General features: G+C 42.0%; 1 protein-coding gene across 4 annotated transcripts in view; it reads left to right on the plus strand.

Moving 5' to 3' along the window:
- ST7 (suppression of tumorigenicity 7) overlaps nucleotides 1-17,354 on the plus strand; it is a 96,962-nt gene that overhangs the window by 76,406 nt on the left and 3,202 nt on the right. For 3 of the 4 annotated variants that reach the window (XM_069956049.1, XM_069956057.1, XM_069956060.1), the window contains 2 exons: nucleotides 1,162-1,264; nucleotides 4,992-5,142. In XM_069956049.1, coding sequence (XP_069812150.1) covers nucleotides 1,162-1,264; nucleotides 4,992-5,142 — 254 coding nt within the window. The remainder of the gene's footprint in view (nucleotides 1-1,161; nucleotides 1,265-4,991; nucleotides 5,143-17,354) is intronic. The other variant, XM_069956054.1, reaches the window with a different exon arrangement.

Consider the following 17,354-nt stretch of genomic DNA (forward strand, 5'->3'; position numbering starts at 1 on the left):
AACAATAGCTGGTCATTTGTTTCATATAGTCAGAATATTCTGTGGTGTTCCAGAAATATTGCTGCACACTTACTGCCATATACTTTTATAATCTTCAGAGGGACTTGCAGTGTTCCCAAGGCTTCTGTGTTTAGCATTGGGACATAGCGCAGTGTCCATTTCAAAAATGGATAGAAGTGTTACAGCAACCATCCTGTGCAGCTGTGGAAACCAGATGCAACCCTGAGAGGTAGCTTTGTAACATAGCAAAATATTCTGATAAAGTATTGTTAAGATAATAACATTAACATTAATATCCAGTTAATTTCAAGTACTGTAGTTCAGGGAATACATGGATGATGTCAGGAAAAAAATGATATATTAACAGCAGCTACTTTGGAGAGGCAGACATAGCAAGTATTGTGAGGCAGCATGCTGTTTAATGTGTGCGCTCATGGAAGTACAAGTAATTTTTTTTCCATTCTTTTTGTCCTGTAGATCGACCAGTACCTGCAACATCTTTCCTCCCTACACAGCGACTCCAGCTTGGGAGGGCAGGGCAATGGTTGTCACAGCTTTCCCTGTGGTGTCTGCCTGCCAAGTACAGCTCTGGAGTTAGCCGTGAGGTGTGAGGTGAGAAAGAGATTGCATGGTCTGGTTTATTTCCTATACACAAAAGCAATTTCTGTGCCAGTAACATGGGCATAAAGTGACATACTGGAGCAGTGCATAGTACAGCTACCCCACTCCAGCTTTTTTTGAGCATCATTTCGAACAAAAAAAAGTGATACTGAGAATCATACAACAGTAGAATTACATTACTGTCCTTTTATTAATGGAACCCTACCTAGACAGGGAAATTTAGCATTGCTTTAAAGTGAATGTACCATCAGGCCCGGGCTGAAGCACTGGAGGGAGGCCGACCCACCCTCAGTGGGAGGAACCCCCCACCCCTCTATGACACGGCTCCATGGATTCTAATAGAGCTGCGTCATAGAGGGGTGGGGATTCCTCCCACTGGGGGTGGGTTGGCCTGGCTCCAGTGCTTCAGCCCGGGCCTGATGGTACATTCACTTTAACATGCTTAAAATATATAAATTACAGTTGTTCACAAGACCCAGATTTATTGCTTGCAATAGAAGTTTATTTTTTACTTAGTGATACCTGTTTTTGTTATTCCAGATTTTCCCCAGAAGCCGCATCACGGCGAGGGCTCAGCACAGCAGAGATGAATGCTGTAGAGGCAATTCACAGAGCCGTGGAGTTCAATCCACATGTGCCAAAAGTATGTCTACCAATATGAATCATACTAGCTTTAACCCTTTCACCGAAAACAAATTCTGGATATTTTGCACCTCTTGTAACCATGACATTTTTCAAACATTCAACATATGCAAATATAACCATTGGTTACAAAAACAAAACCTAAATTATTAACTTTCCATACCAATTTATTACTTCAAAGTAGACATTGTACACTGTCAGAATGCCACTGGGCACTTAATACATACAGACAGCTTCATGCAATTTTGCATCTAAATTTTGTAGCTAAAAGTACATCCCAAGCAGAAATTTAGACATGCAGTATCGCCTAATAATAAAAGCAGAAGATGTGCAAACTTAATAAATACCATATACTGTATGCTTATGTCAATACTTTCATTAAATCAACAGTCCAGTGAGTCCAAAAATCTCAAATTTAGAAAAAAAGCTCCACCTGGTGATTGCAGTTGTATATACTTTGTGACAAACATATATTTCCCCCTAAAACTTGCATACAAACAGAAATTTACTACACAGAAACAATGTAAAATAACAATATGGTGTGCAACATTTATATATACCACAACCGTCTACATCAACAGGAGCTTGTGCTCTCAGAAATGGCCGAGGACCATGAAATATTTGACTGTCAACCACAAATGTGTTAACTTTGATCACCATAGAACCCTTAGTCAGTGATCAGATTACATATTTGTGTTAGATTGTATGCTGGGAAAGGTTCCCAACCTACATCTTAAGCATGTCAAGTCTATCTGGTTCCATTAAACTGATGGAGTCCAAAAGTGTGCCTGTTTGACCTTTGTAGGCCAGCATATGCTGGTATTCCACAACAGATAAGTATGGTGTAGCGTAGTAGACCACATCATTCCATATTACTATCCAATTATTATTTTTATTTTTTTTAACTGTTGGGCCCTATGCCTAGACATTGGGAAATGTTGCAACCTTACATTGTGTGCGTTTTTTTTTCTAGTATACTTGCCTAATAGTGGTCACTAGCACAATCTGTGCATAGTCTTTGAGAATTTAAAATGCTCTGTCTTTACTGTATCAGTCAGCATAAGATACATTTCTTCTCTATAAAATTAGGCTGTATCTGTTTTTTTCCCGCAATCTAATAATATTTAGTTCCAACCATCAGAACCAATTTTGCACAAAAGAGAAAAATGGCGATCATCATATGTACCACTGGGGAAATTTTGCAGGTGACGCATACAAAATTTTAAGGCTATAAACCAAGATTGTCGTCTGCCATAATGTACAGTAAATAGAAAATCTGCAAACATAAACTAAAAACAGACAAGATAAAAAGAACAATGCATTTTCAGTTTTTGGTTTTAATCAGCAAAAAATATATGTACATACTCTTTAGGGGAATAAATCACCTTACATTTTTTTTAGCACCCAAAGCACAAGAATTAGGTATCAGTTATGGTTACTCTTTTTTTTTTTTCTTTTTAATTTTTCAAAAATATAACACAGAATGCAGTTGTTTAGCAACAAATCAGGCTTATGTCAACATAGGTTACACATGGAAAAACAACAAAGCTTAGACTACCAAAATCTCAAATTTTATTCAAATGATTAAAATCATAATAAAATACATGAGTCAGGAGATCCTGTAAAAAAGAAAACCACGGCCACAATAAACACTTATCATGCCTTTACCCTGACGCGTGTTTTTACATATGTTCGCTTTCTCAGGGGTTATGTCAAAATAGCTACAGTGGGGAAAAAAAGTATTTAGTCAGTCACCAACAGTGCAAGTTCCAACACTTAAAAAGATGAGAGCGGCGTCTGTAATTGACAGTATAGGTAGACCTCAACTATGGGAGACAAAATGAGAAAACAAATCCAGAAAATCACATTGTCTGATTTTGTAGGAATTTATGGTGGAAAATAAGTGTTTGGTCAGTAACAAAATTTCATCTCAATACTTTGTTATATATCCTTTGTTGGCAATGACAGAGGTCAAATGTTTTCTGTAAGTTTTCACAAGGTTGGCACACAATGTTGTTGGTTTGTTGGCCCATTCCTCCATGCAGATCTCCTCTAGAGCAGTGATGTTTTGGGGATGTCGCTTGGGAACACGGACTTTCAACTCCCTCCAAAGGTTTTCTATAGGGTTGAGATCTGGAGACTGGCTAGGCCACTCCAGGATCTTGAAATGCTTCTTACGAAGCCACTCCTTCGTTGCCCTGGCAGTGTGCTTTGGATCATTGTCATGTTTAAAGACCCAGACACGTTTCATCTTCAATGTCCTTGCTGATGGAAGGAGGTTTGCACTCAAAATCTCACGATACATGGCCCCATTTATTCTTTCATGTACCCGGATCAGTCGTCCTGGCCCCTTTGCAGAGAAACAGCCCCAAAGCATGATGTTTCTACCCCCATGCTTTACAGTAGGTATGGTGTTTGATGGATGCAACTCAGTATTCTTTTTCCTCCAAACACGACAAGTTGTGTTTCTACCAAACAGTTCCACTTTGGTTTCATCAGACCATAGGACATTCTCCCAATACTCTTCTGGATCATCCAAATGTTCTCTAGCAAACTTCAGACTGGCCTGGACATGTACTGGCTTAAGCAGTGGGACACGTCTGGCACTGCAGGATCTGAGTTCCTGGCAGCGTAGTGTGTTACTGATGGTAGGCTTTGTTACATTGGTCCCAGCTCTCTGCAGTTCATTCACTAGGTCCCCCCGTGTGGTTCTGGTATTTTTGCTCACCGTTCTTGTGATCATTTTGACCCCACGGGGTGAGATTTTGCGTGGAGCCCCAGATCGAGGGAGATTATCAGTGGTCTTGTATGTCTTCCATTTTCTAATTATTGCTCCCACAGTTGATTTCTTCACTCCAAGCTGGTTGCCTATTGCAGATTCAGTCTTCTCAGCCTGGTGCAGGGCTACAATTTTGTTTCTGGTGTCCTTTGACATCTCTTTGGTCTTCACCTTAGCAGAGTTTGGAGTCTGACTGTTTGAGGGTGTGCACAGGTGTCTTTTTATACTGATAACAAGTTTAAACAGGTGCCATTACTACAGGTAATGAGTGGAGGAAAGAGGAGACTCTTAAAGAAGAAGTTACAGGTCTGTGAGAGCCAGAAATCTTGATTGTTTGTAGGTGACCAAATGCTTATTTTCCACCATAATTTGCAAATAAATTCTTACAAAATCAGACAATGGGATTTTCGGGATTTGTTTTCTCATTTTGTCTCTCATAGTTGAGGTCTACCTATGATGTAAATTACAGACACCTCTCATCTTTTTAAGTGGGAGAACTTGCACTATTGGTGACTGACTAAATACTTTTCTTTCCCCACTGTATCTTTTATAACAGCAGCTATCATCCCATGTAATAGGGCCATTGATCTGCTGACAAACAAGCAAACACTTGCTATATATTGGCTCCTCTGCCATTGATAGACAAAATCACATTTTTACCATCAAAGTATTATATTATGCAGTTTACAAGGCAATGTTCAGATGTGACGGATTTGTCGCAAGTGGTGAGATTAGATTTCATGATGAAAATCTGCTAAAGAGTACAGTACAGTGCAAAACCCAATTCTTGCTTGGAGAAGAAATTCTGTAGATTTGGGGGCATGCTGCAAATTTTTAAATCCACCTGTAGGAATACAGGAATTAGGCTGAATTTGTGTGTTTTAATAGTTTTTTTCTTTATCAGCTTTACAAGTATTCATTACACATCTGTATCTTTTTTTTATTGTAGTACCTTCTTGAAATGAAAAGTTTAATACTGCCCCCTGAGCACATCCTGAAGAGAGGGGACAGTGAAGCAATAGCATATGCTTTCTTTCACCTTCAGCACTGGAAAAGGGTAGAGGGAGCTTTAAATCTCTTACATTGTACGTGGGAAGGGAGTAAGTATATTGCTCTTCTAATTCTTATTGACCTGTAGTCAACTGCATAAAGCAAACTGTAACTGATTGTGTCTCTTTGTAAAGCATTAGAGTTTTTACATGTGTTTCACTCTTTTTGTTTTAGTATGTTTAATTTTAACATAAAGGAAAACGTGGCCAACCACGTCTTTTTGTACGATCCTGCAGGATGGCATTCAACAACATAAATTTTACCATCCGTTTATGCATCTGTTATTTTACTTTTAAACATATACATTAAACAAATAGCGAAAACTCAGTGTGAGCCTTGTTCACACACTGTAAAAGAAAGGTAAAAATAAGGCCATATTTTTTCTATTATAATGCGGTCCCTTAAAGTCAGTGGGAAATAATAATGTCTGTCCATGTTTGTATACATCGCCATTGCATTGAGTTCAATGGGCCAAACGTGCATATATGTATATATGTGTGTGTGTGTCTATATATATATATATATATATATATATATATATATATATATATATTGCAGCAGACCACATATGAGAGCCTAAGAGCAGACTCTATGCATAGATCGCCAATCCAACAGAACGGTGGTGCGTGGCTTACCATCGGCTATCAGAGCAAGTGATCGGGACCCCTGCAGCTACAGTATGCTACGGAGGTCCCGATCAGTCAGTGACATGTTTTTATCCTGTCACTGACTTCCTTGAATGCCGTGATCTCTATGCATCACAGAGTTTAAGGGGTAATGACGAGCAGTTGCTTGACCGCGGCTGCCTGTCATTATACCCAGCTCCAGGGACATTGATTTGTGCGGGTCTGCTCGCTTTAAAGCTGCGCTATACACATTACAACCCCTTTGTTATAAGGAAGATAGTTATATATACGTTCCTCCTGAAAGGGCATCTGCAGCAGGAACGTATATAGTCGTATGGCTGACGTGAAGGGGTTAAAGTGTCCCTGTCGTTTTAACTTTTAAAATCAAAATCAACAGTAGATGTGATATAAAACAAGTTTGCAATTTACATTTTTTTTAATCATGGGAAACACAGCACTTCCTTTGTTCTGACTTTTTTTTTTTTTCCAAAGTGTCTAAACACAGGAAGTCCAATATTTCCCTGGTCATCTGCACTCACAGAGAAGGCAGTCATATGACACATTGAACTGTGACTTTCTGTACTGCTGGGACTTCATGGGGGAGATTTATTAAAAGGCTAAAATGCCTTTTTTAGGCGCAGATGGGCCTGATGGGCGTAAAAATATTTGCAAATGGTCTTTTTACGAAAATTTAATTCGCATCGGGCCCATGTGCGCCTCCTACGCCAGTGGGGCGGGGAGGGGGCGTTACAGGGTGTGCAGAGGGGGTGCGGCCTCTGTCTGCAGCCTCCGGAAAAATTATAGTGAAACCTACGCCTGCTCTGATCTGGCACTTTCAATGAATGCACAACACCATATACTTTGCTGATATTTTATCTCAATAAACTTATCATATCCACAATCTTGTTACAATTCAGATATACATCACCACGGTGCACGAAACATGTTCAATGTGAGAGGGACTGGTGTAAGCTTCGCCCGTATAGGGCTAACGGGAAACAGTCCGCATTCAGAGACACCAGCAGATACCTATTTGTGTTTCCCTTTAATCAGTCAGGGAAGAGTTCTCGCAAGACTTCCTAGTCTTTTTATTTGGTGGTGGGTGATGTCACTACATGCTTGAGAAAGAGGGCGTGTTCCTTGAAACGTTGCAGACGTGTGGACGTTATCCAACTTCAGCCTATTCGTGATGTGCAGCTGGTGTCTCTGAATGCGGACTGTTTCCCGTTAGCCCTATATGGGCGAAGCTTACACCAGTCCCTCTCTTACATTGAACATGTTTCGTGCACCGTGGTGATGTATATCTGAATTGTAACAAGATTGTGGATAATATAAGTTAATTGAGATAAAATATCAGCAAAGTATATGGTGTTGTGCATTCATTGATTGGATTCCTGGACTGGGTTGAAAGGCCCCAGTACGCACACCACAGTGAGAGTGGATTGCAGCTTGGCCAAGTGGCCTGTTTGTGTTTGGACAGGCTTCACTTTGTTCGCATGGACGGGCTCCTGGCGCACAGGACTTATGTAGAGGCAATGCGCCTCTACATAAATAGTCTGAGCTCCGGAGCTGTGGGGAACATTTGTAAGCTCGGCGTAAAAAAATGCCGGATTTAATAAATGTCCCCCCATGTGTTTAGTCTCTTTTTTTCTAAACAGCACAAGACTAAAAAGCTGCCATCAGGAGACTGGACCTTGATACATGTATGTTCAGCTTTGTTTTACAGCAGGATAACTAAATAAAGAATGTAAATTGCAAACTTATTTTATATCACATCTACTGTTGATTTAGATTTTGAAATCTATAATGACAGGTACACTTTATGGATTCAACTAAATTCTTTATAGTTGCTGTATTTTACAATGCTGCCAATAGCAGTGTCTTGAGGGGAAACAACTCTAAAGCTTCTTAGGTCCTCATTCTCAATATAGGGTTGTGTGCCCCTTCTTATAATTACAATGTTGTGTTAGGGTCCAGTTACACAGAAAGATTATTTGACAGATTATCTGCCAAAGATTTGAAGCCAAAGCCAGGAATGGATTTGATAACAGGAGAAAATTTCAGGCTTTCCTTTATGACCTGTTCTCTGTTTATAGTCTGTCCCTGGCTTTGACTTCAAATCTTTGGCAGATAATCTGTCAGATAATCTTTCTGTGTAAATGGACCCTAAAGGGGTTTTCTGGGCAAAATGGACAGAATAGCTCATCAGACACTGATTGACAAGGTGCCGACACCCAGCACTCATGCCAACCAGCTGTTTAGCTCCCTATTAAAGGGGCTGTCTGGTGAGCATAAGATGGCTGAAGCCTTCTGCTTGTTGGCCCTCACTATTTTAGATCCCACCTCTCGGAACAAAGCCTTGTGAGACATGGGGCGGGCAGGGTTAAGTCGCAATCCTTGCATGCGGGCATAGTTTTTGCATAGGTTTTGCAGAAGTAATGAGCTGTCTTCTGCTCGACGGAGAACCCCTTTAACATTGCCATACACCTTCGATGTCTCAGGGCTGAACAATTTTGTATACAGCTGAATCTGCTTCTTTGTATTGTGGTAAGTGTCCATAAATATTCACACAACTGCCTTTTTATCTGTCCAACATTATATTATATGTAAAGTCTCCACAGCCTTAAGTCCATAGAATTTGATGGGTGGAATTTCAGTAGTGTTTCTTTTTTTCGTTTTTTAAATCTACTTTAAAATGCTTTGTCGTTCCTGAAAAATCTTTAAACAGGATTTACCTGAAGTCTCAGAAAAACTACAGATAACCTAGTAGCAGAACAGCCGACACTGTTGTGCCACATCTCTGCTCTCAGCAGGCTGTCGCACAAGGTATTAAGGAGCTGGTGCAGCCAACATTTAAGTGTTTGTCTTACCTCTTATTCCTTACCATAATTGCATGCCTCTGAAAATCCAGCACATTACTTTTATTCCATTTAACTGTTCTTTAAAAGTGAAAATCGCCAGTCTGTCCAAGTAGTATATACTGCTTATTATGGTTTTGTAGCTGACCGCTCCCTCGTGTTCCTGTTGTTCTGGCAGCTTGGCTACATGTAGCCTGTGGCTTTTAAAGTGGCATAAGATTTGCTTTCTTTGGAAGAACTAGAATAGCTAGTAATATATATATATATATATATATATATATATATATATATATAGATAGTTAGATATATACACTCACCGGCCACTTTATTAGGTACACCATGCTAGTAACGGGTTGGACCCCCTTTTGCCTTCAGAACTGCCTCAATTCTTCGTGGCATTGATTCAACAAGGTGCTGGAAGCATTCCTCAGAGATTTTGGTCCATATTGACATGATGGCATCACACAGTTGCCGCAGATGTGTCAGCTGCACATCCATGATGCGAATCTCCCGTTCCACCACATCCCAAAGATGCTCTATTGGATTGAGATCTGGTGACTGTGGAGGCCATTTAAGTACAGTGAACTCATTGTCATGTTCAAGAAACCAGTCTGAGATAATTCTAGCTTTATGACATGGCGCGTTATCCTGCTGAAAGTAGCCATCAGATGTTGGGTACATTGTGGTCATAAAGGGATGGACACAGGGCCGATCCTGGGGTTTCTGCCGCCTGAGGCAAACCTCAGGCGGCCGTCCCCTGACAACCCCCCCCCCCCCCCCCCCCCCCCCCCCGCCGTAACCGAATCGCCCGCGCCTGCACCCCCCGCAAACCCACCGCCCCCCCCCCCCCCCCCCCCCCCCCGCCGTAACCGAATCACCCACGCCTGGACGCCCCGCACCCCCCCCCCGGGCCGGCCCTGCAGCCACTCACCTGTCCTGCAGCAGCCGTCCCGTCCCGCTCACCGCTGTCTCCCGACCCTGCAGCCGCTCACCTGTCCTGCCGCAGCCGTCCCGCTCACCGCTGTCTCCCGATCCTGCAGCCACTCACCTGTCCTGCCGCAGCCGTCCCGTCCCGCTCACCGCTGTCTCCCGACCCTGCAGCCACTCACCTGTCCTGCCGCAGCCGTCCCGTCCCACCGCTGTTCCTTTCCGCGCTCCAGTGCCGTCAGTCAGCAGCTGTCATCGCCCTCCAGAGAGTCGTGAGTGCCTGGGGTCAGCGAGGGCATCGCGGCCCCCGCTGACCACGGGCACTCACGACTCGCTGGAGGGCGATGACAGCTGCTGACTGACGGCGCGGGACAGCGGTAAGCGTTGGCGGCGGGACCGGACGGCTGCGGCAGGACAGGTGAGCGGCTGCAGGCGCAGGGCTGCTGTCTGCCGCCCCCTGCAGGGGCGCAGAATCTGCCGCCTGAGGCGGAATACTCATTCCGCCTCATGGCAGAAACGGCCCTGGATGGACATATGACCACAGTCAGCAACAATACTCAGGTAGGCTGTGGCGTTGCAACGATGCTCAATTGGTACCCAGGGGCCCAAAGAGTGCCAAGAAAATATTCCCCACACCATGACACCACCACCACCAGCCTGAACCGTTGATACAAGGCAGGATGGATCCATGCTTTCAAGTTGTTGACGCCAAATTCTGACCCTACCATCCGAATGTCGCAGCAGAAATAGAGACTCATCAGACCAGGCAACGTTTTTCCAATCTTCTACTGTCCAATTTCGATGAGCTTGTGCAAATTGTAGCCTCAGTTTCCTGTTCTTAGCTGAAAGGAGTGGCACCCGGTGTGGTCTTCTGCTGCTGTAGCCCATCTGCCTCAAATTTCGACGTACTGTGCGTTCAGAGATGCTCTTCTGCCTACCTTGGTTGTAACGGTTGGCTATTTGAGTCACTGTTGCCTTTCTATCAGCTCGAACCAGTCTGCCCATTCTCCTCTGACCTCTGGCATCAACAAGGCATTTCCTCCCACAGAACTGCCGCTCACTGGATGTTTTTTCTTTTTCGGACCATTCTCTGTAAACCCTAGAGATGGTTGTGCGTGAAAATCCCAGTAGATCAGCAGTTTCTGAAATACTCAGACCAGCCCTTCTGGCACCAACAACCATGCCACGTTCAAAGGCACTCAAATCACCTATCTTCCCCATACTGATGCTCAGTTTGAACAGCAGGAGATTGTCTTGACCATGTCTACATGCCTAAATGCACTGAGTTGCCGCCATGTGATTGGCTGATTAGAAATTAAGTGGTAACTTGCAGTTGGACAGGTGTACCTAATAAAGTGGCCGGTGAGTGTGTGTATATATATATATATATATATATATATATATATATATATAAGTATACTAAGCCATGTTACTTGCACACATTCTTGATTCTTTGTAGTTTACAGAATTCACCACCAGATGGCAGCTGTACATTTAGAATAAGTCTGCCTTTATGAATTGCCTAGTAAATTGCAGATACAGTTCACATACAGTAATGATCCAGTAATTAAAAGTTAATCATTGTTTTGTTCTCTTGTGTAATGTTGTGTTCTCTATCAAGTCAGTATAATAGTGGATCTCCTGAGAGGTTGTACAATTATATCTCTAGGCATATTCCACATAGCATCCCTTCCAGTTAGTAGCTCAAAGACACATTAGAAAAAATGTGGCTGATATGCTTTTTAAATACATACAGTTATATGTCTAGACTGTTCATATTGAAAACCTTGTTCACTGCTATACATGTAGGAGAAATCTGGCCAAAAATTTTATTTAAGTATTGTACTCCCCCCTAACAGTTATACAAATCCCCAATATACACTTATTACAGTAAATGCACATAAAGTGCTTTTTTCCCTGCACTTACTACTGCATCAAGGCTTCACTTCCTGGATAAAATGGTGATGTCACGACCTGACTCCCAGAGCTGTGTGGGCTGTGGCTGCTGGAGAGGATGATGGCAGGGGGACTCTGAGGGGCACAGGGCACTGGAGGGACACTGAGCATCCCCCTGCCATCATCCTCTCCAGCAGCCACAGCCCGCACAGCTCTGGGAGTCAGGTCGTGACATCACCATTATATCCAGGAAGTGAAGCCTTGATGCAGTAGTAAGTGCAGGGAAAAAAAGCACTTTATAAGCATTTCCTGTAATAAGTGTATATTGGTGATTTGTATAACTTTTGGGGGGCAGTACAATACTTTAATAAAAAATTTTGACAGACTTTAAGACTTTGGTTCATACACTTAATGGCCGCATTATCATAGACGTTTTTCTAGTGGTATGGTGGCCCTCGTATGGCATCCCAAAAATGCTTTATAGCATAAAGATCTGGAAACTGTGAAGGCCATGGAAGTTTTTTTGGAACATATCCCTGATGGGATGTACCTTGTGGCATGGTACACTGTAGGACTGCTGAAAGTGTGTTGCCATATGTAATCAGCTGCCATGAAAAGATGAACCATGGTCACCCACAATGCTTAGAATCCCTACTATCCAGGCATCTATCCACAGATAGGAGAGGACCCAGTGTGGACCAAGGATAACTGAAGGGATGGGTTCATTGATTCATGCAGCTTATGTCATATTCTGACCATTAGAATGGTGCAACAGAGATCTCAGGCAGCAGCGTCCGAAAACCTGTCTGTCTGCTAGGAAAAGGAAAGATGCGTTGTTCAGACCCATTAGTTGGAGCACCATTGAATGCAATATACTTTCTTTTTACAGCTTATTTAGCTGATTCTTTGTCACTCCCCCCAAAATTAATGCCAACACTGCTCCTATAGGAAATCCTGGGGTCAGTTCTGGCATCTTTTCTTTCCTGGTGTTTATGTGCCGCAATGGAGGGAAACAATACAGGATAGCTAGATATATGTGAAAGAGCTCTAGCTCATTGTTCCAACTCATAAGAAGCTATCATATATAACCTTCCTAACACTACACAGAAGGTTTATGGATAAGCTTGTAATAACCTATTCCTACAATAGCTGCCTATATACCGCACTAGCTAGTGGCCCATTGCAGAGCCAAAATCAGCAAGTTTCAGCTTTTTATTTTCTCTGTAGAAAGGTTTACATAGTTCTGCCAAAGCTGAAAGCACAGAATATATGATCTTCTAGTGAAATGTAACATTTTCAATGCCACACTAGAATTAGGTGGAATTTTAACATTACCACTTCTCAAGTATCAATCTCTAGGAACTACATGTTCCATAATGCATTACTTTCTGTGTTAGTTGTTCAGGAGTGTGTGCAAGGTTGGCTGCCAAAGCTGTCTGAAATAGACACTTGGACAGCCATGTTGGTGGTGATGTGTCTCAGCTGCCACATTTTGCAGTGTTGGTAGGGTCACATCTCTTTCACAGACTAGTATTCTCCAGACACCTGTGAAGGAAGGGCTAGACTACTGGGGTTCTCATTGTTGCACCCACACATCATAGTCACAAAGAAACTGTTTACACATCACAAACATTATATGTACCGGTATTTATTTTGTCATACAATTACTTACCACAACATATATATATATGGGGGAGAAAACACCACCCTTCAAAAGTGTATATAAACAGACATGGATTGTCCTGGCCGCAAACACTAGTTTTATTATGTTTTTAGATTTCTATAGTCACTACTTGTATAATCTGTTTTCTCTATAACCAGTGTGGTTTCCCATCCCCAGTGCACCAAGACACCTATTGAGCATAAGGATTAAACTTCTAATAGCATGGAAATAGCACGGAGGCTGAAGGTAAAAAACTTACCTTCATCCTCCGCTTTCCCTACAGGGAGATATCAGCAGGTTAGATTATTCTAACATGCTGATAGTTTTCCTTTAAGAGTCAGCAGGAGAAGACGCAGAAAGTAATAGGCAGTACTTTAGTGTTTCTCCTGGGCTCTCATTTTAAGTTCATCAGGGCACACAGTTAATGATTGATTCCATGGGTTAGTTGCTTCAGTATTTGTGTTCGCACTGTAGACTGGTCACATAGGCCAGAAAGAGAATTAACACTGACGTACTAGAGACTAGGCTTCCTATTAGAGAAGTATGTGTCACAGAATGTGTCAGAAAAGTTTAAATAGGTCTTGTTCCCAGAAGAAGAGAATGCACTCCGGATGTCTTCTTTTTTTTTTTTTTTTTTCGTGCTGCCCTGTGGTATGTAACTAAATCCTACAATGAACGCATCAATATTACACATAAGTCTCAATACTCAATCCATTTATTTATTATTTCAACAACTGATATTGTATAAAATACTTATACCACATAAAAGCCAGAGGAGCCAGGATACAGACAACACTACTGGTCAACTAAAGAACACAAATACATACATACAATAGCCCATTAGCTGGTTAGGTCACTATTGCACTATAACCATTGGGCCAAACTCTCCTCTATATGGAGCAGTATGTAAACATAAGCTGACATTTAATTAGTGAGAGAAAATTGGACTTAATCCCTGGATAGTTCAGTGGATTTGTGGTTGGCTGAAGGATAGATATCAGACTGAACTATCCAGGGATTAAGTCCAATTTTCTCTCACTTCTCTATCAGCTCTTTATGGGGAACTGTATCAAAAGCTTTGCTGAAGTCCAGATAGGCAATATCCACAGCACCACCTTCATCCAGCACTTTTGTGGCATAATCAAAGAAATCAATGAGATTAGTCGGACATTATACATTTGAATGCAGCTGTCAAAACTGACAGGAACATAAGTTTGTATACAGTCTGGTGTTGGACTTTCTGTTCTGCTCACACATCACTGGAGGATTCTGCACTATACTATCCACCGTTAACTCCTGCTGTTATACTATTAATTCATCACTTACAAGGATACAAGAAGAAGATCAGAGAGAAATGATTAGCAGCCAGCCTTTTGGAATGTAGCTTTTGTTATTTAGGTCAGATTGTTTGTTGTGTTTGTTGTGTTGTGTTTGTTGTGTTGCAGATTGTTTGTTGTGAAAATAATACACACACAAAAAAAGACATTTTGAAGTTGTACAACTAGCAATATGACTCTGGTCTTGAGATCCTGCTTATATATGCTGATGCCTTTATTCAAAAAGTAGGGAAAAAAATAAAAGAAATAAGAGTGGGGAGAGAAGTCAGAGCAGGCATTATGTCAGTGGGTCCATTTAATGGACACTCTAAGGCTACGTTCACACAGAGCAAAAGGAGCGGATTACGCAAGGAAATATTTCCGCCTGAAATCAACTGACGCTGAATTCCGAGCAGAATGTAAGCAGAATCCCTGCGTATTCTGCTAGGAACGTGTTCAGCTCGTAATCAGCTCTTGACAAATTCAGCGCGGAATACTCGAGGAATCCGCGCTGAATCCGCATGCATTCAGCGCTGAAATTCAGCGAGTATTTGGTGAGTAAACTAGACTATACCAGAATATATACTAGAATCCTCCTCCCCCCCTTTTCCCCATTTCCGCGCTGATTCAGCGAGTAATTTCCGCTTGTATTACGCTTGTATTCCGCGCTGAATCCGCGCTGAAACAGAAAATCAGAGCCCCATTGATTTGTATGGGCTTCCGCTAGCGGAAGAATGAACATGTTCATTCTTCTGGCGGAAAGCGGATTAGTTCAGTGCGGAAATTCCACTGTGTGAACTGCAGAGCAGAATTTCCATTCAACACAATGGAAATTAGCTCTGCACCTATTTTAACGGCTGAAATTTCAGCGCTGATTCAGCGCAGAAATTCAGCTGCTTTTGCTCAGTGGGAACGAGCCCTAATGGGAAAAAAAATATTTTAAATCAACTGGAGTCAAAGTTATACAGATTTGTAATTTACTTCTATTTAAAAATCTCAAGTCTCCCAGTACTTATCAGCTGCTGTATGTCCTGCAGGAAGTGGTGTATTCTTTCCAGTCTGACACAGTGCTCTTTGGACAAATCCTGACATAGACAGAGATTGCAGCAGAGTAGAAGTAAATCTCAACGGAAAACCTCTCCTGCTCTCGACAGCTCCGGTCACAGACAGAGATGGCAGCAGAGAGCACTGCCTTACACTGGAAAGAATACACCACTTCCTGCAGGACATACTGTAACTGATAAGTACTGGAAGACTGGAGATTTTTAAATAGAAGCAAATTACAAACCTATATAACCTTCTGACACCAGCTGATTTTAAAGAAAAAAAAGCTTTTGCTGGAGTTCTCCAGGTGTTATGTTGGTGTAGATTTAATGAGAGGCTGACCTATAATTTTTAATTTTTTGGTACCATATGATGTACCTAAAATGTTTTTGGTGGTTGTATGCAGGGTTGCAAAATAATGTAGCTTTCCCATGTTTTTAAGAATTTTTCAACCTTCTATCTCTGCATCCACCCAATCTTTTCTGAACAAATAGATTTTTTTCAAGAATAGTTTGTGTGAGGGATTTTGGGCATCTATCAATTCTTGCTGAATAGCATTTCTACCTGCAGGAAAGATGCAGCTGTAGCTTTTCATGTCAACCCAACCGAGAATGCCCCATAGGGGATTTGGAGTAAATTGTTCTACATTTTGCCAGTGGTTAAATCATTACATAGCCACATGAAACATATGCTTGTGGAATTCCACATGGAAAGCACATGGCAGTTGAGTGTATGGGGGACATTTATTAAGTCCAGCGTTTTCTGCGCCGGACTTAAAAATGTCCCCGCAGCACCGACAGTCCGGAGATTTAGGTAAAGGCGTACTGCCTCTACATAAATCCCGTGCGCACCAGTGCGCGCTCCAGGAAACCTACGCCAGCTCAGATCAGGAGTAGGGTTCCTGACTACTTTATTGCGAAGAAAATGATGAATAGAGCGGACTCTGAGTCCGCACCCCCCGTTCCGCCCCCTCCCCACCCCCTCCCCACCACCCTGGTGTACCAGGCGGAAAGTGGCCAGATGTGAATATTTAATTTGCAAAACGGCCATTTGTGAATAAATTTATTCACATCTGGCCCCTTTCCACCCAAAAATACGCTTTTATTTGCTTCATAAATTTCCCTCTATGTCTTTTTTAAGAACTTTGGATATTATAAACATTTTACATGTGAAAATACTGCCCTCAAGCATATATACCAAAATAACAATTAAGAGCCCTTCACAGAATCTCAATATCCCAAATCAAAGTGTATAAAGAGGTTTTTCACCTTAAGGGTGCCTTCACACGTACAGGATCTGCAGCAGATCCGCAGCACATTTGATGCTGTGTTCAGTTATTTAGATGAAATCTGCTGCGGATCCGCAGCAGAAAATCCGATGTGGATCCGGTACGTGTTCACACAGTTTTTTTTTTTCAATAAATAACAGCAGTTGTTGCAGATTGCAACATCGACCGCTATAAGTGTGAAATAGCATTATCTTCTAAGGAACAACGGCAGCAATGTATGCAGAGTGTTCACAGAAAACTTACATGTCTATTTTGTGCGGCCACTGTCAAGTGAACAGCGGCCGCACAAACATTGTAAAGGACTGGAAGGGGGGAGCCTTGTTGAGAGGCAACTTGTTGTCAAGATAGGGGCAAAGGTGCATGGATTGGGACATTTGACCTTTTCCTTCCCTTTTTTGGTGAAACTGTGACCTTATAAAACTGTGCTTGTGATTTGTCTCCGACAGATTGATAAACCTGAGCCAATCACAACTTTGCTTTCATTTCTTAAATTGCTCTGGTAAACTGAAAGACAACTGTCGGGTTTTGTCCACACCAACCAATCACAGCACAGGTTGCACACAGTTTGATAAATCTGGGTCAAAGTTCTTAAATGGTCAATCTGTAGTTATAACAGTGATCTTAAAACAGTAGGCCCAACGTGT

Source organism: Dendropsophus ebraccatus, chromosome 1, assembly GCF_027789765.1.
Source record: "Dendropsophus ebraccatus isolate aDenEbr1 chromosome 1, aDenEbr1.pat, whole genome shotgun sequence".
NCBI lineage: Eukaryota > Metazoa > Chordata > Amphibia > Anura > Hylidae > Dendropsophus > Dendropsophus ebraccatus.